Genomic DNA, 23,745 nt, shown 5'->3' with positions numbered 1-23,745 from the left:
CCACCACAGTAATAAAGAATTTCGAATAATTAGTGATAATATCATATTATTATAGCATTTATTCAAAAATCCATAAAATAATATTCTTTAATAAGAACTTTTTATTTGTATTCTACTACAAGTGAGCTCTTTGCTACAATCTCATCTGGTGGTAAATGACGGTGTAGTTTAATATTGTAGCGGGCTTACCTGTTGTAACGGTAAGGCAAATTTAAACCCATACCCCAATTCCAAAAAGTAAGATTATTGACCTATGGTGTGATGTACATCTACCCGAATGCCAGGACTCGCAAACATTTGGGGCATGTCAAAATAAATCAAATTTATTCTCGAAAAAAAGTTAGTATTAGAGCCTAAAATTAGTGACAAAGCCAATGGCACACAAAGGTACAATAGCGTGGTGTCTGCTTAAATTGATGCGGTGATTTCGTGTCGTACCAGCTGGTAAACTGAAAGCCTATTCTAATCACGCACGTTTGTTTCAATTTTATATATTTTCATAGAAAAATTGGGATGCTTCGTTTTCGGAACTTGTTTAAGCTTTTTAAGTGAGCTAAATAAACTATAAACAACTTTTAGTATTGCATTGTTCAATAGTATGTCTCATTTGAAATTAAAACGAAGAACTAATACTACATGAAGATACTACATGTAGTTATGTAATATGTTGGTAATAACACTCGAGGCAGTAGACGATAAGGTAGTCGAGAGTGTAATGATTAATTCTCAAAATGATACAGGTTTTTAGTTTAATTTTAGCAGCAATGTTACAAATCATTAGTTTACTAGAGGACCCGCGCGACTTGAAAAAATATTCGTATGTTGTCGCGGACTGTTTCATAGAACTTTAATGAAACAAAAATTCCGACAATACCGATATAGATATATACCGGTTAACGCATCGCACATCGCCCGCGAAACCCCCTGTATACTAAATTTCATGAAAATCGTTGGAGCCGATTCCGAGATTCCAATTATATATATATATGAGACTTGCTCGTGTAAAGATTTGAGATTATTTTGTATTTCTTGGGTATATATCAGCTATGATGAATTTTTCTCATAGCAAAACAATTATTAATATTTAGGATGCTAATAATCCATATATACCCCTTAATTAAAAAACTAACAATACACCTATACGCCCGGAACTATTTTGGACTTCAGATTCTTGTAAATTTTGGATATGTTAATTGTTATGCTATTATGATTTAAATAACGTTATAACTAGTTTAATGCAAGTCAGTATAGGATAAGTACCTCTTTAACTGTTCGAAAACGAAACTTTCCGTGCCTTTACTGTGCGTAAATAATGATCGGAAGTTTTGTTTTTTATTAATATTAATCATATCTCTCATTTGAATTACGAAAACGTTCGTCCGTACTACATTTAATTTGCAGTGAGATAAAAACTTTAGTTAATCGATATATTATAAAACACGAGCGAGGTAAAGTAAAGGAAAAATAATGTCGATGCTAAAAGATCTACGTTACGAAACGTCATTTCAACCGTTGTTTGTCTAGGCCTTGGGACCTCGACGTCCATTGATATTTTATCACGCAGAGATAGTCTGTACATAGCTCTCTGCAATGCCCTCTGAGTGACTCTGAGGCTTTTAATTAGTTATTTAATACGTTTCGGAGCTATAAGCCTCACATGTGTATGTATTAGTACTGCTATATTCTCTTGTTCCTCAGTGAAACAGAGGTACATTTCCCAGCTTAAATTTTGAATGCTTCAACGTGGGTAGGTAATGAATTTCTGTAGCGCTACATTTCAGGGAGACTGCAGTGCTTATGAATATTTATTGTGCATCTAAGATTCGAATGAATGTATATAGTCTGGTGGGAGGCTTCGGCCGTGGCCAGTTACCACCCGACTAACAAAGAGGTGCCGCTAAGCGAATTAGCGTTCAGGTACGAAATCGCGTAGAAACCGAGTAGGGGTATGTATTTAATATAACTGCAATATTCCCTAACAGGTCAGCCCGTTACCATCTTAGACGGCATCATCACTTACCACCAGGCGTTTAGTCAAGGGATAAGTTGTGAAGGAAAAAAAATATATATTTATTGAAGCGGTTATAGCTCAGAAGGTTTTTTTTTTTTTATTATTTATCAAATCAAACAATTACATTAAGATAGTTAGTATAAAAGCACCGAAAAAACCGCAGAGGTTTGTGAGGTGAGGTAGGAGCTCGCCTTCACTTTCGGAGGGTTCGAATCCCAACCTTTAACTTTTCTAAGTTATGGCGTTTTAAGTAATTACAAATACCACTTGCTTCGACGGCGAAGGAAAACATCGGTAGGAAACCTGCATGCCTGAGAGTTCTATATAATGTTCTCAAAAGTATGTGGAGTCCATCAATCCGTACTGGGCCAGCGTGGTTGACTTCGACCTTAACCATTTCATATTATTTTTTTAGAAAAATACATAATACCTTATTAGTTGTTATTGACAACCTGGCTTCTATTTCCTTTTGCGACTATATTGCAGGAAATTCACCACGAGTGCTTCGAGGTCGTTGTTCATAATTGAACAGGAAATGGTTCGCTTCCGAATTAAAACCGTTACTTGTCCCGTTGATCGATCGTGTTTGGAACAAAAGCCATCAAGTTGTCAAATAACCAAATGGTCGATTTTCTAAAGTCAGAATTCCAGCTATTGGGTGATAAATCTCTGCAATTAAATTGTTCAAAAAAAATAATTGGTCTCCTAAGCATGCATTTTTCGCTCAATGCTACTTGCCCCTGGTGCATTGTGTTACTTTGTTACGAAAAACCATATATATAGTGAAACCAGAAGTTTATTTCTACTTAAATATTTGAAGACCTAGTTTTTTCATAATATAAAATCAGCTTAGTCTCGAACATCGTTTGAAGTTTGCAATTTCAACGATGCAAGAGTTGGCAAAATATTATTATTTTCCGTATTAATTAAGCTCTTAATCAGGTAATGAAAAAATAGCAAAATGCTAGAATGAAAATTATATTTAAAGCATTTTTTAAATGGGAACATAAGTTTGAATAAATATTTAAAAATCGTTCATTCAGTTTTTGTTTGCTTTCAAAAGAAAGTAGCAAAAGTCCATTATACGACTGGAATACGAGCAATGCAATGCAACTTTTAATTTTTTTAATTTATCAACGCTGTGAAAAGGTAGTGCACATAAATATGTGGATAAATTATTTTGCTTTCTCCCACTTTACCATGACTGAATATTTATATTATTGATATTTATAATTTACAGTATGGTACAATAGTTAAAAAAATCACTTTCCCAAAAGCTAGGCTATTGTCCTAAAGTGACAGAGTAAAAGGTAGAGACCCTGAACACATTTTTAATTATAATATAAAAAATGCAGAAAGAGCCAGAGTTTATTGTTAGTATACATTTTAAGTGTATAGTCGGCAATAAAAATCTTTGGTTGTAAGGCATTCACTGTTATTAATATTGAGGTCGACGTTGCCACAAGTATTAAGTAATTATTCTTCGACCCTCCCTTAAGTAGGGTGGGACTAGAATTTATTACGGCTCTTAGCAATTTCTTGCAGGTCAGTAACATTGTCTTATCTGACTCTATAATTCATTGTAGGTATTAAACTGTTATATCGCGGTTATAGTTTTATTCTTAAACGTTGTTTTTTTTAAGTTAGGTGAAGTAGTTAGTTTATTTTAGTTTATCAATTCGTTCATTCATTGTCAGAACATTATGCTATAATATTTAAATTTATTGATATGTACCGTAACGTAAATTCTAAATGCCTTATAAGTTTTGAATTTTTGAATTATATATATTTTCTTCTTAGGTCCTCGCATATTCTAAAGAAACACATATAAAAGTTTGAACGGTATAAGCACTTACAGTGACGTGCACAGGGTTTGTGACCAGGGTATGCATAAAGCAGGTACATGGCTTAAAATAAAAAAAATCCCCTCAAATACGTGTTATGTAAGATAATTTGGGTATGCAGTGCTTTTGTGCATGTATGAAGTGCACGCCACTGAGCACTTACAAATAAAACATTTTTATATCTCTTTCTGTCTGTTTGTTCCAACTAATCTCCGAAACGACTGGTCGATTTTGACCGAACTGTCATTGGCAGATAACTGATGTGATATGGATATTTTAGTAAATTAGTCATTTTAAACAGAAAAATAATTAAAGAATGAAAGAAGGTAGGGCGCATAAAATTATTGCTCATGACAAACCAAGATCCGATTTAAATGTTATAGGAATAACTATAGGCTATTCAGCATCATGATTAAACCCTTGGTAACCGAGCAGATGGAAACCATAGAGCAAACGTACGATGACACGCGGAGGGTCGGGCTTTATTACGCGGACAAAGTCGTGGTGAACTCATTATACCACAATATTTATGAATTAATTAATTAATTACACACTTCAATTGCAAAAAGAAAATATAAAGTTCAGCAAAATAAGAAAAACAGCACGATACAAAGAATAAAATATTGCCGCCTTAGAATAGAATAGAATAGAATAGAAAATCTTTATTAGTAAAACTGAGTAGGTATAATATTTCTATGGAATCCTGATCGATACATAGGCATATGCACGATCTCTTTCAGGCAACCAATGGTGTGAAAAACACAAATACAGAATAGAGGTAAGTACGAGATGCATATATGTATACATATAAAAATATAAATATATTAATAATCGAATAAATTAATAATATATATCTACACAAAATACACTTTTTTTTTTTTTTTTTTTTTTTATTTACAATTTATTTATAATTTTTATTAATACATAACAAATACACTATCATTGTCATTAATAAATTAATATGTTTTAATATCATTACAAACTATTACATGTAAATAATATTTATTTTTAATATCGCTGTGACAAAAACTGATTCTCGCATCATTACCTAAGAGTGATCGCTTTCGACTAACGGCGAAACGGGATAATCCGTGAAAGACGTTGCGTCTTGGCTGAATTTGGACGGAATTTTGGACGGACGGATAATTTTGAAGTGATAAGTCCATATTTTTTCGTAAATTAAGATATTATGTATTATGGATTTGGATGGATGGACCAATTAGGTCCACTTTTCTTAGGTTTCTTATTCTAAACATTATTCCTTATTTCCATTCAAATCTTCTCACAACGGGCGTTACATAATATGAGAAACGGAAAATGTGGCCTAAAAACTTTTAATAAACCAAAGAGATGAATGAATGGAGTATTTTGCATTGTTAGACCCAACCATGTCCTGGTTCTGAAGTGCAGGCTAAACATTCCTCGAGAACAAGTAAACAGAATACACGTATGTAGCCGTTGGAACTATGGCCTCGTTTAAGCTCGCATTTAACTATTTACCGAGATAATGCTTTCAAGTAATAGTGTGGCATAAATTGTTCTTGTACCAACTCTTTCTTAGAAACATTTTTTTTATCTTTAATTATTTGGGACTTTTATTTAACACGGATATGCCAGCCCCGTCATCCTTTAAGGTAAGGGTCTTAAAGGATGACTAAGGTAAATAACAAAAAAACTAAGTAAAATAAAAAAATAAAAAAATAAAAAAAAAAGGAACTAAGTTAAATAAGGTAAATTAAGGTAAATAAAAAATAAATAAAGAAGAAAATAATAAGAAATGTAACAGATACAATTTGTTATTGCTGCCTATGCAAAAATATCTCAACAAATGACCTGAAACCTTCTGTTGTCGGTTGAGAGAGAAGGCTCGTTAGAGCACCTACGTTAAATCTGTTAATGTTATACTTCCGCATAAAATCTAGTCGCTCCAAATTGTATCTGCTACATTCCACTACTACATTGGACATCATGTATCGTACAAAAAATATCGCAGTTGGCAGAATTAGCTTTCTTCATTAGATTTCTATTTATTTAGAAACATTTAAAAACGAATGCCTGATTTGTTGTTCTTTTTCTTTAAAAAGATACTCAAAATCATGTATAGGTATATTTTTTAATTAAATCTCATTGTCCCAAAATGAACGCGTTAAGAAAGTAATTTGAGTAACGTAAGGGATTTCAATACAGACAGAAAGGAGGGTTGGGAATAAAGAGCTTATTTGCGAGTGGAGCCTTCGGCCATAATCCGCAGGGCTTGACTTCAGTCCCCCCATTCAAGGAGCACATTATCACGGTATTACGCCGGTGCGTGACGGAAATCTCTATAGATGACAACAAACTTATATTTACCATATTTAAGTACAAAGGAGTTAAGACCGTGTGCTACCTAGCATTAAAAAAAAAAGTACAAAGATGTGTAGCAAATTTATTTACTTACTTCCTAATTATTCTCACAAGATGTGATATTTTTTTACCTTTATTGTAAGATACATACTGTAGGTACTGCAGTTTTATTAAACCCAAACCGCTGATTGGTTGCCCACCAGATGAAAAGTCCCATGTAAATCACACTATCACATTTCTAAAACAAAAAGTCAAACAAGGTTGTTTACAGCATGTTTTAAATATGAACGTAAAAATTAATGATAGGTACTTGTGCTATACAGTAATCCGTGTTTTGATAACTGACGGCACGTCCTTGATAGGTATGCTGGTTAGATCAATAATGATGTACGAGATATGCAGCGTTATACAAAATTATTTTTTACTGGCGGTTGTCTATTGAGTGTTTAACAATTTGACAATTATATATGAGGGTTCTCATTATGTATGTTATGATAAATGTACCGTTATAATAAAATATTCCGTCACATATTTAATTGTTTTTTCGGACAAAACAACGAATAAATTTTAGATTCAAAATAACGCCGACTTCAATATTGTTTACATGATTCTATGAGTTAAGACCTTTCATTTGATACCCATATTGAGGGAGTTGCGAAAAAATATCTGACCTGCTATTTTGTGGCTGCGCATCTTGGACTGATTTTCATCAAACAAAAACAAAATCAAATTCGGTGCATCTCTTCGGGCGATGAGATGCCACAGACACACAAACACACGCTCACACACACACACACACACACACACACACACACACACACACACACACACACACACACACATAAACACAAACTAAAACTCGTCAAACTAATAACACCCTCCACGCCGTTTTTGCTTCGGGGTTTGGACACCTTTGGACGACTGGCTGCGCATCTAGTCTGAGCGAATATTTCAATTCTCAGGATTTAGGTAGCAGTTCCTTGCTACCTATATTTACCTCAATATAACAAGTCAGGTAAATTTATACGACTGCCAGATAATATTCCTTGAGTCACAAATAACAAACGTAAGTAGGTATAGCCCTTTTTATGGCAGCTGACTCTGTAGTACTATACTTGCTTTTTAATTCCTGTAATAAAACTCTAGTGCAGTTTCAGCGCTGTGAAATTTGATCTCCATGGAGATAAGAAGACTCATTTCCGCTCTAAATTGTACAGCTTACATTTAAAAAATATTATCTACAAAATGTTATTATTTAGATGAAACTTTAAGTGTAGAGTACCGTTTGACCTGGCTTACGGCCGTGATCAAAAATAATACAATGAAGTCTCACAGTATATCCGAACACATAGTGAGTGTTCTGTTGATCAGGTTGTTAAAAGATAACTTAATACCTTTTTGACGGCGGATTGGAGCAGTTTGCAGCGACCCTGCTTTCTGACTCCAAGGCCGTGGGTTCGATTCCCACTACTGGAAAAATGTTTGTGTGATGAACATGAATGTTTTTCAGTGTCTGAGTGTTTATATGTATATTCTAAGTATTTATGTATATTATTCATAAAAATATTCATCTATCATGTTAGTACCCATAACACAAGCTACACTTACTTTGCTAGATGGCGACATGTGTATTGTCCTAGTACCTATATTTATTTATTTCTTTCATTTACATTGCTATTTTTTATTGGCACTACTGTTACGCTAACCGATCAACCTACAATATTAAAAATATGTTTAGTGTCTATGCTACATTTGATAAGAAATAGTTTTTAAACAGCAGAATGAAATACCTGTTCTGTATATATAATACTGTGGTTAATACTGTGGTTGCATTGCATCACTCTCAATTGCTATGAGGTATTTCCGAATTATCTTACTCATTATTTTTATTTCATTAATTGTGGAAAATGGACACTATAACTGGGTAGATGTAAATTTTATAAGCTTTAACATTCTTACTAAATTTTTTGAAGCGAAGGTGTGTTTGTCGGTTTATTCTTCTCTCACAAAGCAATATAGCATCGTATCGACGTAAGTTTATGGGCCGTAGAGTAACAGCTAGTTTTGATAAAATTGCTGAAAGAACTTTGACGAAAATTATGAAGTTGGTTTTAGGTCTTAATAATATACTAAACTCGATACTAATTTCGAAAAACCAGTCATAAAGGCGCTGATTCAGCGATATCTTAATTTTAAGATCTCTCAACTTTGCTTCTGCAATAACATGCTGTAATTTTATCAAAGTACGATTGTTTTGGTAATAAATGCATTTCTTTAAAGAATACTCTATGCCTTAAAATGTCGATTAAAAATATCTTTAAATTTTACATTATATGCGTTAGTGTGGTATTCTATTAATATTTCAGTCGTAGGCAAAATTTAAGTATCCGATCGACCATTTAAACAGCGCACACCGATAAAGCACCTCGGTAGCGTTTCTTCTTCTGGTTTGCTTTACAAAACCATTTTAAGATGTAATTTTATTGCAAATGAAATAATATATAGCTTGAGTTAGGTAGGTACTCGCTGAAAATGTAACTTTCTATTGGTAAAAGAACTTTAGTCTTATAATCTGAGAATCCAATTTTTCCTTTTTTAATATAACAATTGGCAAACATGCGGGCGAATAGATCCTGTATTAAATCATATTATTAGTTCATATTTTTTGATTTTAGTGATATTTAAATGTTGATCGTACGACGAACCGTATAATAGGTATAATATGAAATAATAAATCACGCGCGTTATAAGGGTAATATTTTGGAAAAGGTTTCCAATAACTATAGGGTAGGGTTGTAATAAACGACGTTCTTTTGTGAGTGGACCCATCGCCGTAAAGCACAGGGCTGGGTTGTACTTCGATTTCAAGGAGGATATTATCACGGTATTATGCTGATGTGTGCCGGAGATCACTTCAGTGTGACGTCATAGGACGTAAAATAGACGACTTATTGATTCAGAATGCCGTTTATTCAAGACTTTTTCAATACAGAGCGGTTTAAGTTGTCTAAAGCTTCGTATTGACTTGAATCAAAACATTTAAATATGTTTTTGGTATTACCTTTAATATGAGGTCCAATTATGTCTATAAATGTTTAGGTACCCGTAGCTCTACATATTATAATCTAGCCGTATCCGCAGATACGCTGACCTATATCTTAGTATGTACCCGTACCATTATAGAAACATTTTGAAATTTCTGGGACTTTAAAGTTATTTTTTTCTGTTTCCAGAATGCAATCTATCGCACAAATTACTTCTTTACCTTTCGCAGATGATATGCAGATGACACTAATTTATGACCATTTCTTGTAAGTCGACTGTTTATGTCCACTTTTTGTTATTAAAGACTAATATGTTGTCTTACAAATACTATATTGTTATAAATATATTGTGAAGCTACAGTAAGTATGCCTATTTCTTTAAACTTCTCACGGAGGGATTCGCGTGATTTAAGTTTATATATTGACCGTACAGCTCTTTTCTGCAATATAAATATAGTTTCGATATCAGCTGCTTTGCCCCATAACAAGATTCCATAGGACATAACACTATGAAAGTACGCAAACTAAACAAGCCTAGCTATTTCAATGTCAGTAATCTGTCTAATTTTTCTGACTGTTTAGGCAGCCGAGCTTAGTTTACCCGCTAGTGAATCTATATGGGCACCCCATTGTAGCTTATTATCCAAGGTCACGCCCAGAAAAACTGTGGAAGTCTCTATTTTTAGTGATTCACCATTTATCATTATATTTTTATCAATTTTCTTTACATTTGGTAAGATAAATTCGACACACTTTGTTTTTTTTGCGTTTAAAAGTAAGTTGTTAACTGTGAACCAGTGCGACACATGCACATACACTAAAAATAGAAAGGGACCCAAAATCGAGCCTTGTGGGACACCCATTGAGGTATTTGAGCCCTGAGACTTTGCATCATTTATGCAAACTCTTTGGGTTCTATTGCTGAGATAAGAGGCAACCAAATTTAGTGCAACGGTTTGGATACCATAGTGACTTAGCTTAAGAAGCAAGGTTTTATGATCAACACAATCGAAAGCTTTACTGATTTGTACAGAATATCAGAATTTACTTATGCAAAGTTATACTCGTATGATGTCGTAGGGAATCGCTAGCGTAAAGTAAATTTATTGGGTGTTGTGAATACACACCGATTCTACAGAATATTTCGCTCGAACAAAGGAGATGCTTAAATTGTTCCCAACAATTAAGCTTTTGCTCACGGCTTAAATCTATTGAGCGGCAGCGCCGTAATGTCACCATAAAATGTAATGGCCACAAGAGTATTATGATGTTGATGAAAACATAATATTTTGTAAAAAAAAAAACTGTATAATATCATAGAATTTAAAAACCAATTTCCGTGTTTGTTGTCTACTAGTAGGTAACGATTAGTATCCATTTTCTATATTCAGCATATCCGTAATCTAAAGATTGATGACTAAGCTACCTTGTTATTGTCATAAAATATCCATAGAATTTTTAACAAATAACAACTTTTCTAAGCAACTTATCAACATATTAAAGACAGATTGAATATATAAAACGGACGTAAAACTATACGTATTTACTGTTTACTTAACGTTTGTACTAATAACATGTCCTGAACCGTATGCCCGTTTAAGAATTTCGTTTTTCATTCCGAATTACTTATTGAGAAGAACACTTACATAGTTACACTTTAACAGTGTCTTAGTGGTTGGTAATGATTTCATCCTTTAATGAAGCTAATCAAATCAAATCAACAACACCATAACACATAAAAACATAAAATTTAAATTAAAACAATACTATCAACAAATTACAATTTCAAAGTACAATAACAGTTAATTCCTAAAAATATGCGACAACTGAACATCCTGTATTGCGTTGCTCGATGGACGTTCGTGGCATTAACTTACCGCATTTTTAAACTACCTGCTTTGTTATCCACTTAAGGTTTTTTGTAAATAGCAATAGCTATATTACTAATAAAGTTATAGGATATAGGTTCAAATAAGATTGTTAGTTAATATTAAAATATATTTATAGTACCTACCTGCCCACCTACTACCAATTTTAAACTTCCGATGTTTCTACCTAATTATATTGAGGGAATTTTATTTATATGGAATATCTTGATTTATGTAGTGAGTAGGTGGGTGTTAATTAATTTCTTTAGATGTTACCTTTTGTAGACGGCACGGTGGTGTACGGTAAAATTCGTAAGAATTTATGATTACACCATAATAGTTTTAAGTCTACTTGTGAATATTGGTTAATAAATTTATTTATTATTATTATTAAAACTCATTACCGGCCCACTACTGGGCACGGGTCTCCTCCCAAAATGGGAAGGGGTTAAAGACGTAGTCCACGCTGGCCCAGTGCGGATTGTTGGACTTCACACACCTTTGAGAACATTATGGAGAACTCTCAGGTATGTACGTTTCCTCACGGTGTTTTCCTTCATCGTTGAAGCAAGTGATATCTTAATTGTTTGAAACGCACATAACTTAGAAAAGTTAGAGGTGCGGGCTGGGATTCAAACTCGCTCCCCCGAAAGTGAAGTCAAAGTCTACAAATTTAAGTTGGACTACGTTCAATTTTGGGCAGGCAGGCTAGCATATTTTTGGTGGTCCATTTTTTTTTTTTTTTTATAAATAAATAAATAAATAAATATACTGCGACAATACACACCTCGCCATCTAGCCCCAAAGTAAGCGTAGCTTGTGTTATGGGTACTAAGATGACTGATGAATATTTTTATGAATAATATACATAAATAATAGCAATATACATATAAACACCCAGACACTGACAAACATTCATGCTCATCACACAAACATTTTTCAGTAGTGGGAATCGAACCCACGGCCTTGGACTCAGAAAGCAGGGTCGCTGCAAACTGCGCCAATCGGCCGTCGAATTGGACGCCATTGATTCCAAGGTGCAGGTAAATTAAGTATCGTTCACAAGTCAAACTGAGTGCTTTAGTTCCCAGTCAAATGGAAGAAATGGGCATTGAGTTACCCCAACAAAATATGAGGCCTAACTTATCCTAGTAAACTAGCTTCCAAAAAGCTTATTATCTGTACTCATTTGGAAGTTCAATCAAAAGATATCCCTTCCAAATGAGACTTCATTCGAGATGTTAACATTGAAGATCGTAATGCTATTGAAAGTGGTAAGGGGAGTGTTCTATAACTGAAATGCTGCGCTAATAGGCGTTTTCTCTTCTTTCTCAATTACCCTCAGATAAGATCGTAAGATCGTTCAAATTGAATCGAGCTGGGTCCACTTCGTTCACATTATACATGTACATCATCAGTAAAAGCAGTGTAACTAAAAAAGCTTTCTAATACGTTACTTAACATTATAACGCCATTTATGTAGCCTATTGCAGCGTCTATTGAATGCTGTTTGGAGTATCCTCTTTATACGTCAAGTTAGTAAACTATTGCTGTGGAGTTCACATACAATATACTGAAAAGCTCGTACTTGAACGTCAGGTAAGGTAAACGCTGAAACGGCGCGATATGTTTGATATCCACTGAAAAGCGCCCTGCACTTTGATACTGAATAAGCTCTCGTGACTGTTCAAACGGTTTAATCAACACTTGGTAATAGCAAATCGGTTTGCATAATAATTTTGAAGACATCGTTTTATCAGAAGCTTTTATTACTCTGTAATTTCCTGCATTTATTTCAAAGTAGATTAAATGTAATTTATCCTGTCAGTTTGTATGTATGCCTGAACCTAACAACATCGACTTTCAAATCACTTACACAGTTATGTTTTCATAGCAGCATTGTGCTCATACTGAAAGTTCAAAACAATGAAAGGCCTTAGTTTTACATTTACACACGACCCTTGAGCTTGAAAGGGTAGAGTGGGACACAGAACTGCACTCAAGTTAATAAACACTATATGACAGCAAAATGACACTTGCACGTTTGAATACATAATAAGATAACTATGAAACAACACTTTAGTACCCGCTCGTCTAAGTAAATTATGCTCCGTAAAAATATAAGCAATTTTAATCTGACGTTTAATTGTATGGCGTAAAAAAATATACAAACAGCATTGCACAAAGGAAAACTAAGAGTATTATGACCTGCTTAATCAACGAAAAACGTAAAACGGAAACATTTTGTGTTATGATTTGTTTTATGGCTTTTTTCTTCTAAATTAATACAAAAAATAACTTATAGACTGTACATAGTGGTTAATGAATGTGTAGTAAATACTGGGATATAATGAGATTAGAGGATCAATTTTGAAATTTTATCAGCTTTACATCGAAAGATGGGCGTCCATTGAAGGACATGAGCATTATCTTACGTCATCACGGCCACCTTTTGGGCTTCCGGGAGTGCTCCTGTTAATTTTTCTCCATCTATGTATAGCCTGTGCCCCTGACCTTCAGTTTTGCATGCCAATGGTTTTTGCAATGTTATCTGTTCCATCCATTTCTGTAACTTAACGTTGGTTTCCTAATCGGCTGTCAGGTTGTGGTAGTCATAATCTTTTTTTGGTGACGTTCGTCAGTTCTTGAAACTTGAACATTATAGAGAATTTGAAATTCCATCATCATGTGCCGCTTGTATCTTGGAACTCCCTGCGACTCGGTTGATAACGTTTGTTAACCAATATATATCGCTATTCCTGTTGCAATGCAACGCACTCGAGCACCTTGAGGATCAAATGTCTATCGGTCCTTCGAATTTTGCATTGCAACTCTTAAAGCTCATTATGCGTTTCTTGAGTTGTTTTATAGATCTCCTCATAACAACACAGGAGTCAAAACTGTCAACACATGTTGTTTGAGAACTGGTTCTTTTATTTAGACTAACATAAAACTCTCAATCTCGTTGAGACGCAGTAGCATAAAACTTTACTAGCATAAAATACGGGATCCCTATCAGTGTCACACGTCGTTGCCCACGTCTGTGTCGTCTCCATTTAGTAATCACGAGTATTTCTGTCGCAGACACTGCTTAGTAATAAAAACTAAAGGTTAAAGGTCAATAAAGTAGCTGCATATCTCTCAAAATATCAGCCAAATATTCCTCTGTAAAAAATAGCATATTTAAACATTCAGAAAGTTTAGAGTTAAAATCATAAAGAAGTTTGAAATAAATTAATTTAATGAGTACCTTACGTAATTATAAATTTAGTTGGTGCATACAAATAAAACTTGAATTGTGAGAGCCGCGAATGTGGCAAAAAATACTGTTGTACTAAACATACAAAAAAGGATTTATTTTTATTTGAAACCGTTGCGGGAAATTTTATTATGTGGAGATATTAATTGCGATCTAAAAAAACACATGAATAGAATACGAAAAAGATTCGTTCAAGCTATGTTAAAAATCAATTTGAATGCGAAAAATATGTTCATATAGAGCTGTAAAAATATGTGATTCCGATATTATTCTTTTAGTTTTTTTTACTAAGCTGTTATAGGCAGAAACATTTTTATTAAATAGATTTCTAGCTTGTTCATAGATCTCTTAGAAGATATAAATAGGTACTAGGGAAATCCTTTGGTTCCGCTATAAAAACATATTATTATAGTTTTTGTCGCAGTTAAAGACGTTTCGTGAATAAAGAACAAACAAAATAAACCCACCTTCGACTAAACAGATCTGGGTGACATTTAACACAGGAATTGATTATTAAGAATAGCACTTAGGCTACTTTTATCCTAGAAAAATGTGCGGTGAGACCGGTTTTTGTTTTTCACAGAGTGAGAGTTCGATTTTTTTGCATGTGGCAGTTCAGGGGTCAGGTTATAACATAGGCAACCACATGAAATATCGTCCCGAACAAGCTCGCAACGACTACTTTTGTTATAAAATAAAACTTCACTAGCAGTTTTCGTAAAAATGTAGCTTAAACATTTAAGCTTTTACGAGTCTCTCCAGGTAAGGAAAATGGTAAAAGTTACGCTACCGTATGTAACCGCTACGTAGGTGTTTTGACGGAAGTAGAAATTGACGCCCAACCTGAGCTTATGGGGTATAAACCCCAGAATACTAAATATTGCAAATGTTATGTACTTCTTACAACACGCTATTTTATTAACTTACTGGCTGTGTCTGCGGCTTTGCCAGCATGTAACTTTCCCACTCATTGAATTGTGACAGTGTAATAATGTATATATATATATATATATATTAGGAGTATGGTGTTAATATAACAATGACATCCCTAAGAGGTAATCTTTCTATGAACTTAGACTACATCATAATTTACCATCCGGTATGATTGCATTCAAGGGCTATCAGGTTGAGGGATATAAAAAATGTCGTCTTTATGGACCACTTTTTGTAGAGTCGGTGGATCGGAAATTAGTATTTGCACAGAATACATAAAGTGTAATAAAACATAAGCAGAGATTAGTTATTAGTTCAGTATAAGTTGTACTGCAGTAGTGAAGCATCCCGGAGATGTTTTGACGGAATTAGGAATTTACTACCCGGTTGTGTTTACAGCCCGGAGCACTGAATATTGCAAATACTTTTGCATATATTCTACCGTTTTATTTGTTCCGATATATCTATTATTGAACTGTTGTTATGTTTGCGTAACATAGAACTTTTGTTGAATACCTCAATACATTTTGTATATAAGTGTAGCACACTTTTTTTCATAAAACGCTTAAAGCTGATATATATAAGTCTTTAACATAATAGTTTTGAAGTAGTTGTAAAATACAAAGATATATTCATTTAAACACAGTATCTACCTAACTCTATTGATGGATCGCACAATTTTTTTGATATCCTATAACAAACTGAATCACTTCACGTAGAAGTTGGAGGCTGCATGGTTTTACTGGACTGACCTGAATATCTTCCATTCCTACCGCAGGTCTTCTCAACCAAGTGCCGTTTGAATGAAAGTTTCCTGAGTTTCCTGAGTTTCCACCGTTGAGTTTGCTGGCTGCGCTTACGTCGTAGACGGTATCTTAAAGAGCACGTTTAGTTAAAAATAAAAACAAATTGTTTAAAACCGGCTGAGTTATTAAGCTGTTACTACTAACCCCCGTTACAACAAGCCCCTGTCTCCCCTATATCAGGTTTTTTGACTCCTATTTATGCTGAAGAAAAAGTTGAACGGATCCATAATGGTTTATGGGTGTGGCTGTGAAGGTTGACTTAAACACCTGTGATTTATTACGTGTTTTCCAAACGTAAATAATTTGTTTACGTACGACAGCCCAGACACGCCTAAATTTTATACAGAAAACGATGGAATATGGTATTAATCAACTATAATACAAACAGTTATTATACGTATTGTAAAGTTGATTAATGGCTCGATTTCTATTATACTTGTAAAAGGGCGCTGCTCTGTAGAAACTTTTTCTTAATGACATGGGAGACTAACATTAAACCGCGCTAGTCGTTTCCTATTTAAACAAATTGAGAAACCGATGACCGGGGGCTACAATGGCTTAAAGAAGTATAATTTAAATATTGTTGACGTTTAGTTCAGGCATTATAGGTCTTTATTTTAAGGAAGGAGGGTGTGTCTTATTAACTGTTTTTTTTATAATACTATTTTAGGCGATGGTATTAAGCATTATAACACTAGGGGCTTCTAGTGCGGAACAACTTTACTACTTATACAAAAAAAAAAAAAAAAAAGTTGCTTACACTGCACAATATTTTTTGGACGATCAGTAGATCTGTATCATCTATATAACTTGGTCAGAATATGAGGCGATCAATTTCTTTATTAAAAGATCTATTTATAAGTTTGTGCAGTTTCTAAGATCCCTACCATATAGAAATTTTATGGGATTCGAATGATCACTACTAATATTTTAAATGCAAATGTGAGCTTGTTGTTTTGTTTTTCTTTTAGCAACAGAAAAATGGATTTACGTCATATTTTGGATAGAGTTAGTCTATAGAGCAGGGATAGTCTCGACGTAATAGCGTCATTAGTTTGTCACTTCACTATTGCTTATCTCAACTTTACGACCTAATCTTTTTGTGAACACCTACTATACAGAAACCAACAACATCAGTCATCAACTCCTGAGTCATATAAATAATTTATTACACATAAAACGACGACTACTGAATTGGAACAAAAACCTGATTGTTATCATGATTGCGTGAGTTTTGTTAGATGTCGAATCTAGATCCAGACGAACGATAACAAATTTTATTGCTTCAATAAATATTTTCAAATTCCAAGCATAAAAATAATAAACTCATTAATATTTATTTATTTAAACTATCCGTACTATTGTAGCGGTGAAAGCTCAGTGTTTAGGTCATCGACTTAACTTTCGGTGGGCCGAGTTCCAATCCCAGCACGCACCTTTAACTAAACTGTGCAACATTTTAGCAAGATAAAATTTAGGGAAATAAAATATCACTTGCTTCTATGGTGAAGGAAAACATCGTGAGGAAACCTGCATGCCTAAGAGTTTTCTATATTTTCTATAGAGTTTCAAAAGACACCATGCAAACTCCATATCAAAACTCATCGTCGGCGTCACGAAAACGGTGTTCGGATCCGGCAAATAATACTTAACTGAACAAAGTGTTTGTTAACGTTTTGATGTACTTATAGATATTGTTTGCGTACAGTGCCTATAGCATATCTGGCTAACTAGGGTTTACTCTATAACTGACTTTTACCAGTTTAGCCTAGATTTTTGTTTAAGATGGAGAGATTTAGATAGCCGGTTGGCGCGGTAGGCCGCGACCCTGTTTTCTGCGTCCGTGAGTCAAGGCCGTGAGTTCGATTCCCACAACTGAAAAATGTTTGTGCGATGAACATGGATGTTTTTCAGTGTCTGGGTGTTTATCTGTATATTAAAAATAAAAAAAATTCATCAGCTATCTTAGTACCCATAACACAAGCTACGCCTAGATGGCGATTTGTATTGTCATAGTATATATATATTTACAAATACACCACTGTGGTATACTAGGAATATTTTGATACAAAGTTATCTATTAGATAAGATGTATTATATGTATCATGATATTTTATTTACATTACCTATTTATTAGCCATTCAGTCAGTCAGTATTCAGACAATATCGATCAATTCCGAAAGCGCTGATTTTAAGACAAGGGCAGCTTTTGTTCGCGCCTTTTGTTTGACCGCCACCGGCCCGGGTGGTGCCGTTCCAGTAATAGCGATGAGCCTTTTAAATTCAGGTCGAGTAGCCGAATGATTTATGGCCTAGCATTCAAACCCCGTTCCTGGTCGGGGGATCTGAGGGATCTGGGCTTTCAACAACAAAACAATGCTACATAATTACATAAAACCAGATCAGTTTCGCTTGCATGTAGACACACACAGACATGTACACACCTACCGACCTTTTTTTCCAATTAATAGGTTTTCCTAAATTTCACTACAAGTTAGCCCTTGACTGCAAACTCACCTGGTGATAAGTGACAATGCAGTCTATGATGGTAAAGGATTAACTTTTTAGGATTTTTGCAAGTATACCCTGAAAAACTATTTTTTATGTATGCAGCGTTATTATGTAGTTTATTATAATTATATGTATGAACAATATATATTATATATAATAATTATGTGTGTAGTATTAGAATTTATACCATGTATGTAGTTTAGTTTGCAATATTTTTATGTAGGTAGAAATTTTTATTGCCGCACCAACCCGTTCCTTACAAAAAAATAGTATCGCCAACGGTTGTTTGGGAGAGATCGCTTTAGCGATAAGACCGCCTTTGCACACCTAAACTAGTTTTTTATTATTTTTTATTTGTAAATATTTCTTTGTATTTTGTTTTTGTGTGTGCAATAAAGTATTAAATGATAATAAAAATTAAGATAATTATGATAATTAACCCCACGCTAACTAATTTAGCAGCACGGGTAGTAACTAGAACGGCCTCCCACAAAACCAGAACAGAGAAAATTCAGAAAGTATAAACTCCCAAAGTATCTTTCCGTTCGAACTCGGGTCCTCCCACTTAAAACCTTAGCGCTCACCGCTGCGCCTCAGAGTATTATGAATGCAAAAGTAGCTGCGTGAAAAAAACATAGATGTTTTCGTTGTATTTTCTATTGAATTTCATATCGATAGCTCCTCTTTTTTATAGTTTAAGATTTAACAACTTGAGAAATAATCTGCTGAGACCGACGGATGGACTGAGAAATCGCACCATAATATTTGGTAATGGCCGCAAAGCATTCAAAGTAATTGTAAATATAGGGACTTACAAATAAGCATGACATCGTAATAGATATGCCTTGTTTTTTTTGTCCACGCCCTGATTTCAGTTGAAGTATGCAAATACAAGCTAGCCCTTGACTGCTACCTCGGGGTAACCTGTTAGGGGTATGGCAGGCAAAAGCCAGTCACCTAATAGCTTTCTACACGACATCGTACCGTAACGCTAAATCGCTTAGCACGTCTTTGGCTACGGCCGTAATCCTCCCGCCAGACCAGACAAAATTCGACGTCTAAGTGTCTTCTAGAAGGTACATTATTAAGTTTTCCACGTCATATTATTTAGGACCTATCAGTGCGAGTTTTAAACAGTCTATCTACTCGTCCACTCTGAGGGCTTAAGAGGGGGAGGCCGCGGTATAGTAGGTATATAAATATAGACGTTTTCACCGAGTGCTTCAAGGGCGTCTTTTAAAATCTCTGTATTTCCACTTTTTTTCACCTCACGGAATCAGGTCAGGTGGTTTTCTTAATCTTAAACTTTCATATTGGAACAGTGAACCGTAAAAGTGATTCTAAATGTTTTCCATTTAAGACTATACATTTTCAGAGTATATATGCGTATTATTCCCAAAACAGATATAAATATTTAGCCAATTAGTTAAGAAAATTCAGCAAAATCGTTCCTATTCAAATCTATGTAAATAAATGGAAAATTAATCAGCATTTGTGGCACAGGTGACGAATTTTCCGAGAAGACAGCGTTATTAAAATGTGTATAGAATTAATTGTAACGAATGAAATAACGACCGCAAACTATTCGTTGTTTAATCCATTTCCATGCAAATTTATGTATATTATAAACCGTCTAAATTATTTCTGATTACCTCGTTGGTCTAGTGTTTGGTTAAGGATTGTTAGGTGTTCGATTCCCGGGTAGGATGAAAAATTGTATGGTAATAAATCTCAATCGGACCCAGTTATCATGTATGTAATCATAAACGTTAAAGCCCGCGAATATTCATTTGAGGGATGGTGCAAATATCTCCTCTTCGATTTTTTCGATTTATACTCAGAAGTGAGATAGGCTAGGGATGATGAAAATGAGTTATTTTTTTGTTATAGTTATTGTTTTGAAGTGTACTTAAATGCATACTTCGCCCTGAAGCTGAATACTATTTATACTAATGTAATATTTATGTTACGTACACAATGTTAAAAGATTAATTTTGCTATAAAATGAAGGAAGGATGGCTTGGAATTGGGATCACGTACCAAAAGCAATATCGCACGATCTCTATCTCGTACACGATTTTACGGTACAAGAAACGCTTACTGCGTTTATTTCGGAGATTCATAACGAGGTATTTGCGAGAAGCGGATTTAAGGCCGGGGGCATATTAAAATCTCTTGCGCCACCGACTCACCAAACGGACTTAATTAAGTATAAACGACACCATTGAGGGTAGTCTGCTTTTTTGCTTACGTTAAATTAAATTGTAACGCCTTTTCTGCTTCCACGAGTTATAGCAGCGATGGCTTTCTCTCTATAAATCAAGATGCAAAAGGAATTATAATATGACGGAAGAGAGGTACTTGAATTCTGTTAAAAAAATCTCAGTTCCAGCCCGGAGTTAGGAAACTGGCCGTGTCTCGAAGAGCACGTTAAGCCGTTGGTTCCTGTTATTAATAAATACTAACTTGTAATAATAGCGCTGTGATTTACAAGCCGCTCTTAAGAGAGGAAGCTTCTGTGTCAGCCTAACTAGATATTTACTAAACCTAACCAGATATCGCTGGGTTGGTTAAGTACCTACATATATGCATGATTGTCTCTCTACCTATCATTAGTGAGACCAAAAATGCCTACACGGATACCACTGTATAGATATACATTTTTTTGAATACCTCCCATATTTTCGTTCATGATTTCATCATGCCTGTGTGATCACAAAAACTGGATACTTTGTTTTACATTATACGTTGCTGTCGAAGTTTGTCAATAGATGATTTGTGCTACTTTGACAGGTATATTAAACAGTGTTTAGCCGAAACCCTTTTTTTATATGATTACATAATAGTGCGAAGGTTTATATGCTTCATCATTTAACTGGTAGACGACCTCTGCTAAACAGTTATAGCACGTTTATTTGTAAGGCTTAGAGTTTACGTCACTTAGACCAGACCGGAAATGAATTTGAATTTATCAAGGGAAGGCAAGGGACCCGGGGTCCTTCCACTTAAAACACAGTGCTGCACCAGAGAAGTCGTCAAATTGGGTTTAATTGAAACGGGTATTATATGCATACCTGCAGCTCTGGCTTCCTTGCACGCGAGCACCATGCTGTGCCGCACGTCGGGGTTGTCGTCCGCGATGGTTTCGCCCACTGCCACGAAGCGCTCGACGGCACAGCACACGGCGGCGCCCACCCGCTGCACCGCCGCACCGCCCGCCGCCGCCTCGCCCCGCGTCGCCACCAAGCTGCTGATCTACCCAACAACGACATCATTTTAACATGACAGCTATCAAAGTTAATAGTAGTAAAGTTCTTTGTGATAGAGCTCGTCCGGGAAAGTCAAACCGAAATACTTATAAAGTACTAGCGTTTATTACAAATCCCGCTGGAACGCATTCGTTTTACTGGGATAAAAAGCCGATTAGTTGCTTAGCTAGAGCCGAAGGCAATGACAAACAAACACACAATTTCACATTATTATAGTAGTACATTAGTAACAGTAATGGGTTGGTTCTGTTAAGTGCCAGTTTGATGATTCGGAAGGTAGCCATATTTATCTCATCTCTTAATGGTGATATATTGACGTTGGTTTTACCATATATAAGAACTAATAGAGATTCACCTTAAGAACTAGTATAGATCTTTACGTAACGTTATTGATCCGCCGCCTTATGTCGATGATATCCCATGGACTATTTCGATTGTAATACCCATCGCAAATGTCGTTTTCTTCAACACTATGAGTACCTTATAATTGTAAGTAATATGGCATCTTTTAAGCAAACTCTAGGCTGCATCATCAATTGTAGATTACTTAGCGACACGTTATGGTCGGTTATGCATATCTCAAATTAAGCATCGGCGTCCAGGAGGACTGTGGATGTGTTGTTAAAACACCGCGTAACAGCTGTGGGTTCAAAATCCACCGGTTATATTGTATTTATAAAAATAGATTTTATAATATTGTTTTCTTATTTTTAAAATTGAAGTCAGTAGTATCTTTAATTCAACTATTATTACCCTCTTACTCTATAAGTAAACGTTTCTGGACGATACCCAATTTTAGCTACTGGTCATACCTACGCCAGTGAGCGAAACCCAACAGGTTAAAAGAGAGCAATGTCAAACGCAACAAGTTTACAGTAAGAAATAGCTGGATTATAACGTTAAGATTAATAGAGTTTGCTAGACCAGTGTCAAGGAATAAAAGGAAGGTATACTTAAAAGTATTTTTTGTATTTTTTTTAATCAACCCAATACCTATTGTTTATCGCCACTTCTGTTTAATGATCGTTTACACTAAACTAAGCTATAGTTTAGTGTAAAAACATATATTTTTAGAATATAGAATAAAGACCGATGACGGCGCAGGGTGTACACCTTCTTAAATTGAAGTTGTAAACTTTTTCTAATTTCCGATTAAATGAAGAAAAAAATATGTAAAAGTTAAAAACAAATAAACACATAGGGCTTATTTTTAACCGACTTAAAGGGTGCTGCGGTTCCTAGCGGTAATCAATATGGAACTATAGAAGACTAGTTGAAAAGGGGATTTTAATATACACAACCTATGTATTTCTCGATGTCGAGAAGTTACGTACCTAAAAAAGAAAAATACAACTCTAACGAAATGTAATGACTTTACATAACATTTACAAGTGTATGTGTGCTGTGTGACAATAGTTTGAATATTATTTGAGACATTTATTTAATATGTTACTATCATAAGCTTGATACCTTTCTTTTTTTATAACGGTCTTACGTGATGCTGGAATTTCAAAATTATAAGAATAATTTGGTGGTCGAATTTTTTACTTTCTTATTATCGTCCTAAATATTTTGAAGTTATACTTGTTTTGGCGCGTTGGGGAAAAAGGATGAGAGTAAATTTTTGCGATGCGCGCGCACACCGTCACAAAAAATCGACACCCTGAAGTTAGCTGTAAGGTTTGACAGTGTACACCTTCAAATTTCATTTTTATCTTGTCACGCCAAAGAATTATAATTTCTAACGCGTGTAAGTACCTAAGTACAGACACGGTTTTTTATTCTTTGCAACAAATCCGTGATAGTCTTAGAAATATTGACGAGGAAAAAGTTATGAACATCTTCAGCATACTATAG

General features: G+C 34.7%; 1 protein-coding gene across 1 annotated transcript in view; it reads right to left on the bottom strand.

Moving 5' to 3' along the window:
• The window catches only part of LOC120631581 (alpha-catulin), a 106,533-nt gene extending 84,752 nt beyond the window's left edge, over window positions 1-21,781 (bottom strand). Inside the window, exon 1 of the mRNA XM_039901222.1 lies at window positions 21,694-21,781. Within this exon, the coding sequence (XP_039757156.1) occupies window positions 21,694-21,727 (34 nt within the window). The 5' untranslated portion in view covers window positions 21,728-21,781. The remainder of the gene's footprint in view (window positions 1-21,693) is intronic.
• Between the last annotated feature and the right edge of the window lie 1,964 nt (window positions 21,782-23,745).

This window comes from Pararge aegeria, chromosome 2 (assembly GCF_905163445.1).
Source record: "Pararge aegeria chromosome 2, ilParAegt1.1, whole genome shotgun sequence".
Taxonomy (NCBI): domain Eukaryota; kingdom Metazoa; phylum Arthropoda; class Insecta; order Lepidoptera; family Nymphalidae; genus Pararge; species Pararge aegeria.
This window is presented reverse-complemented; position numbering and strand designations above follow the sequence as displayed.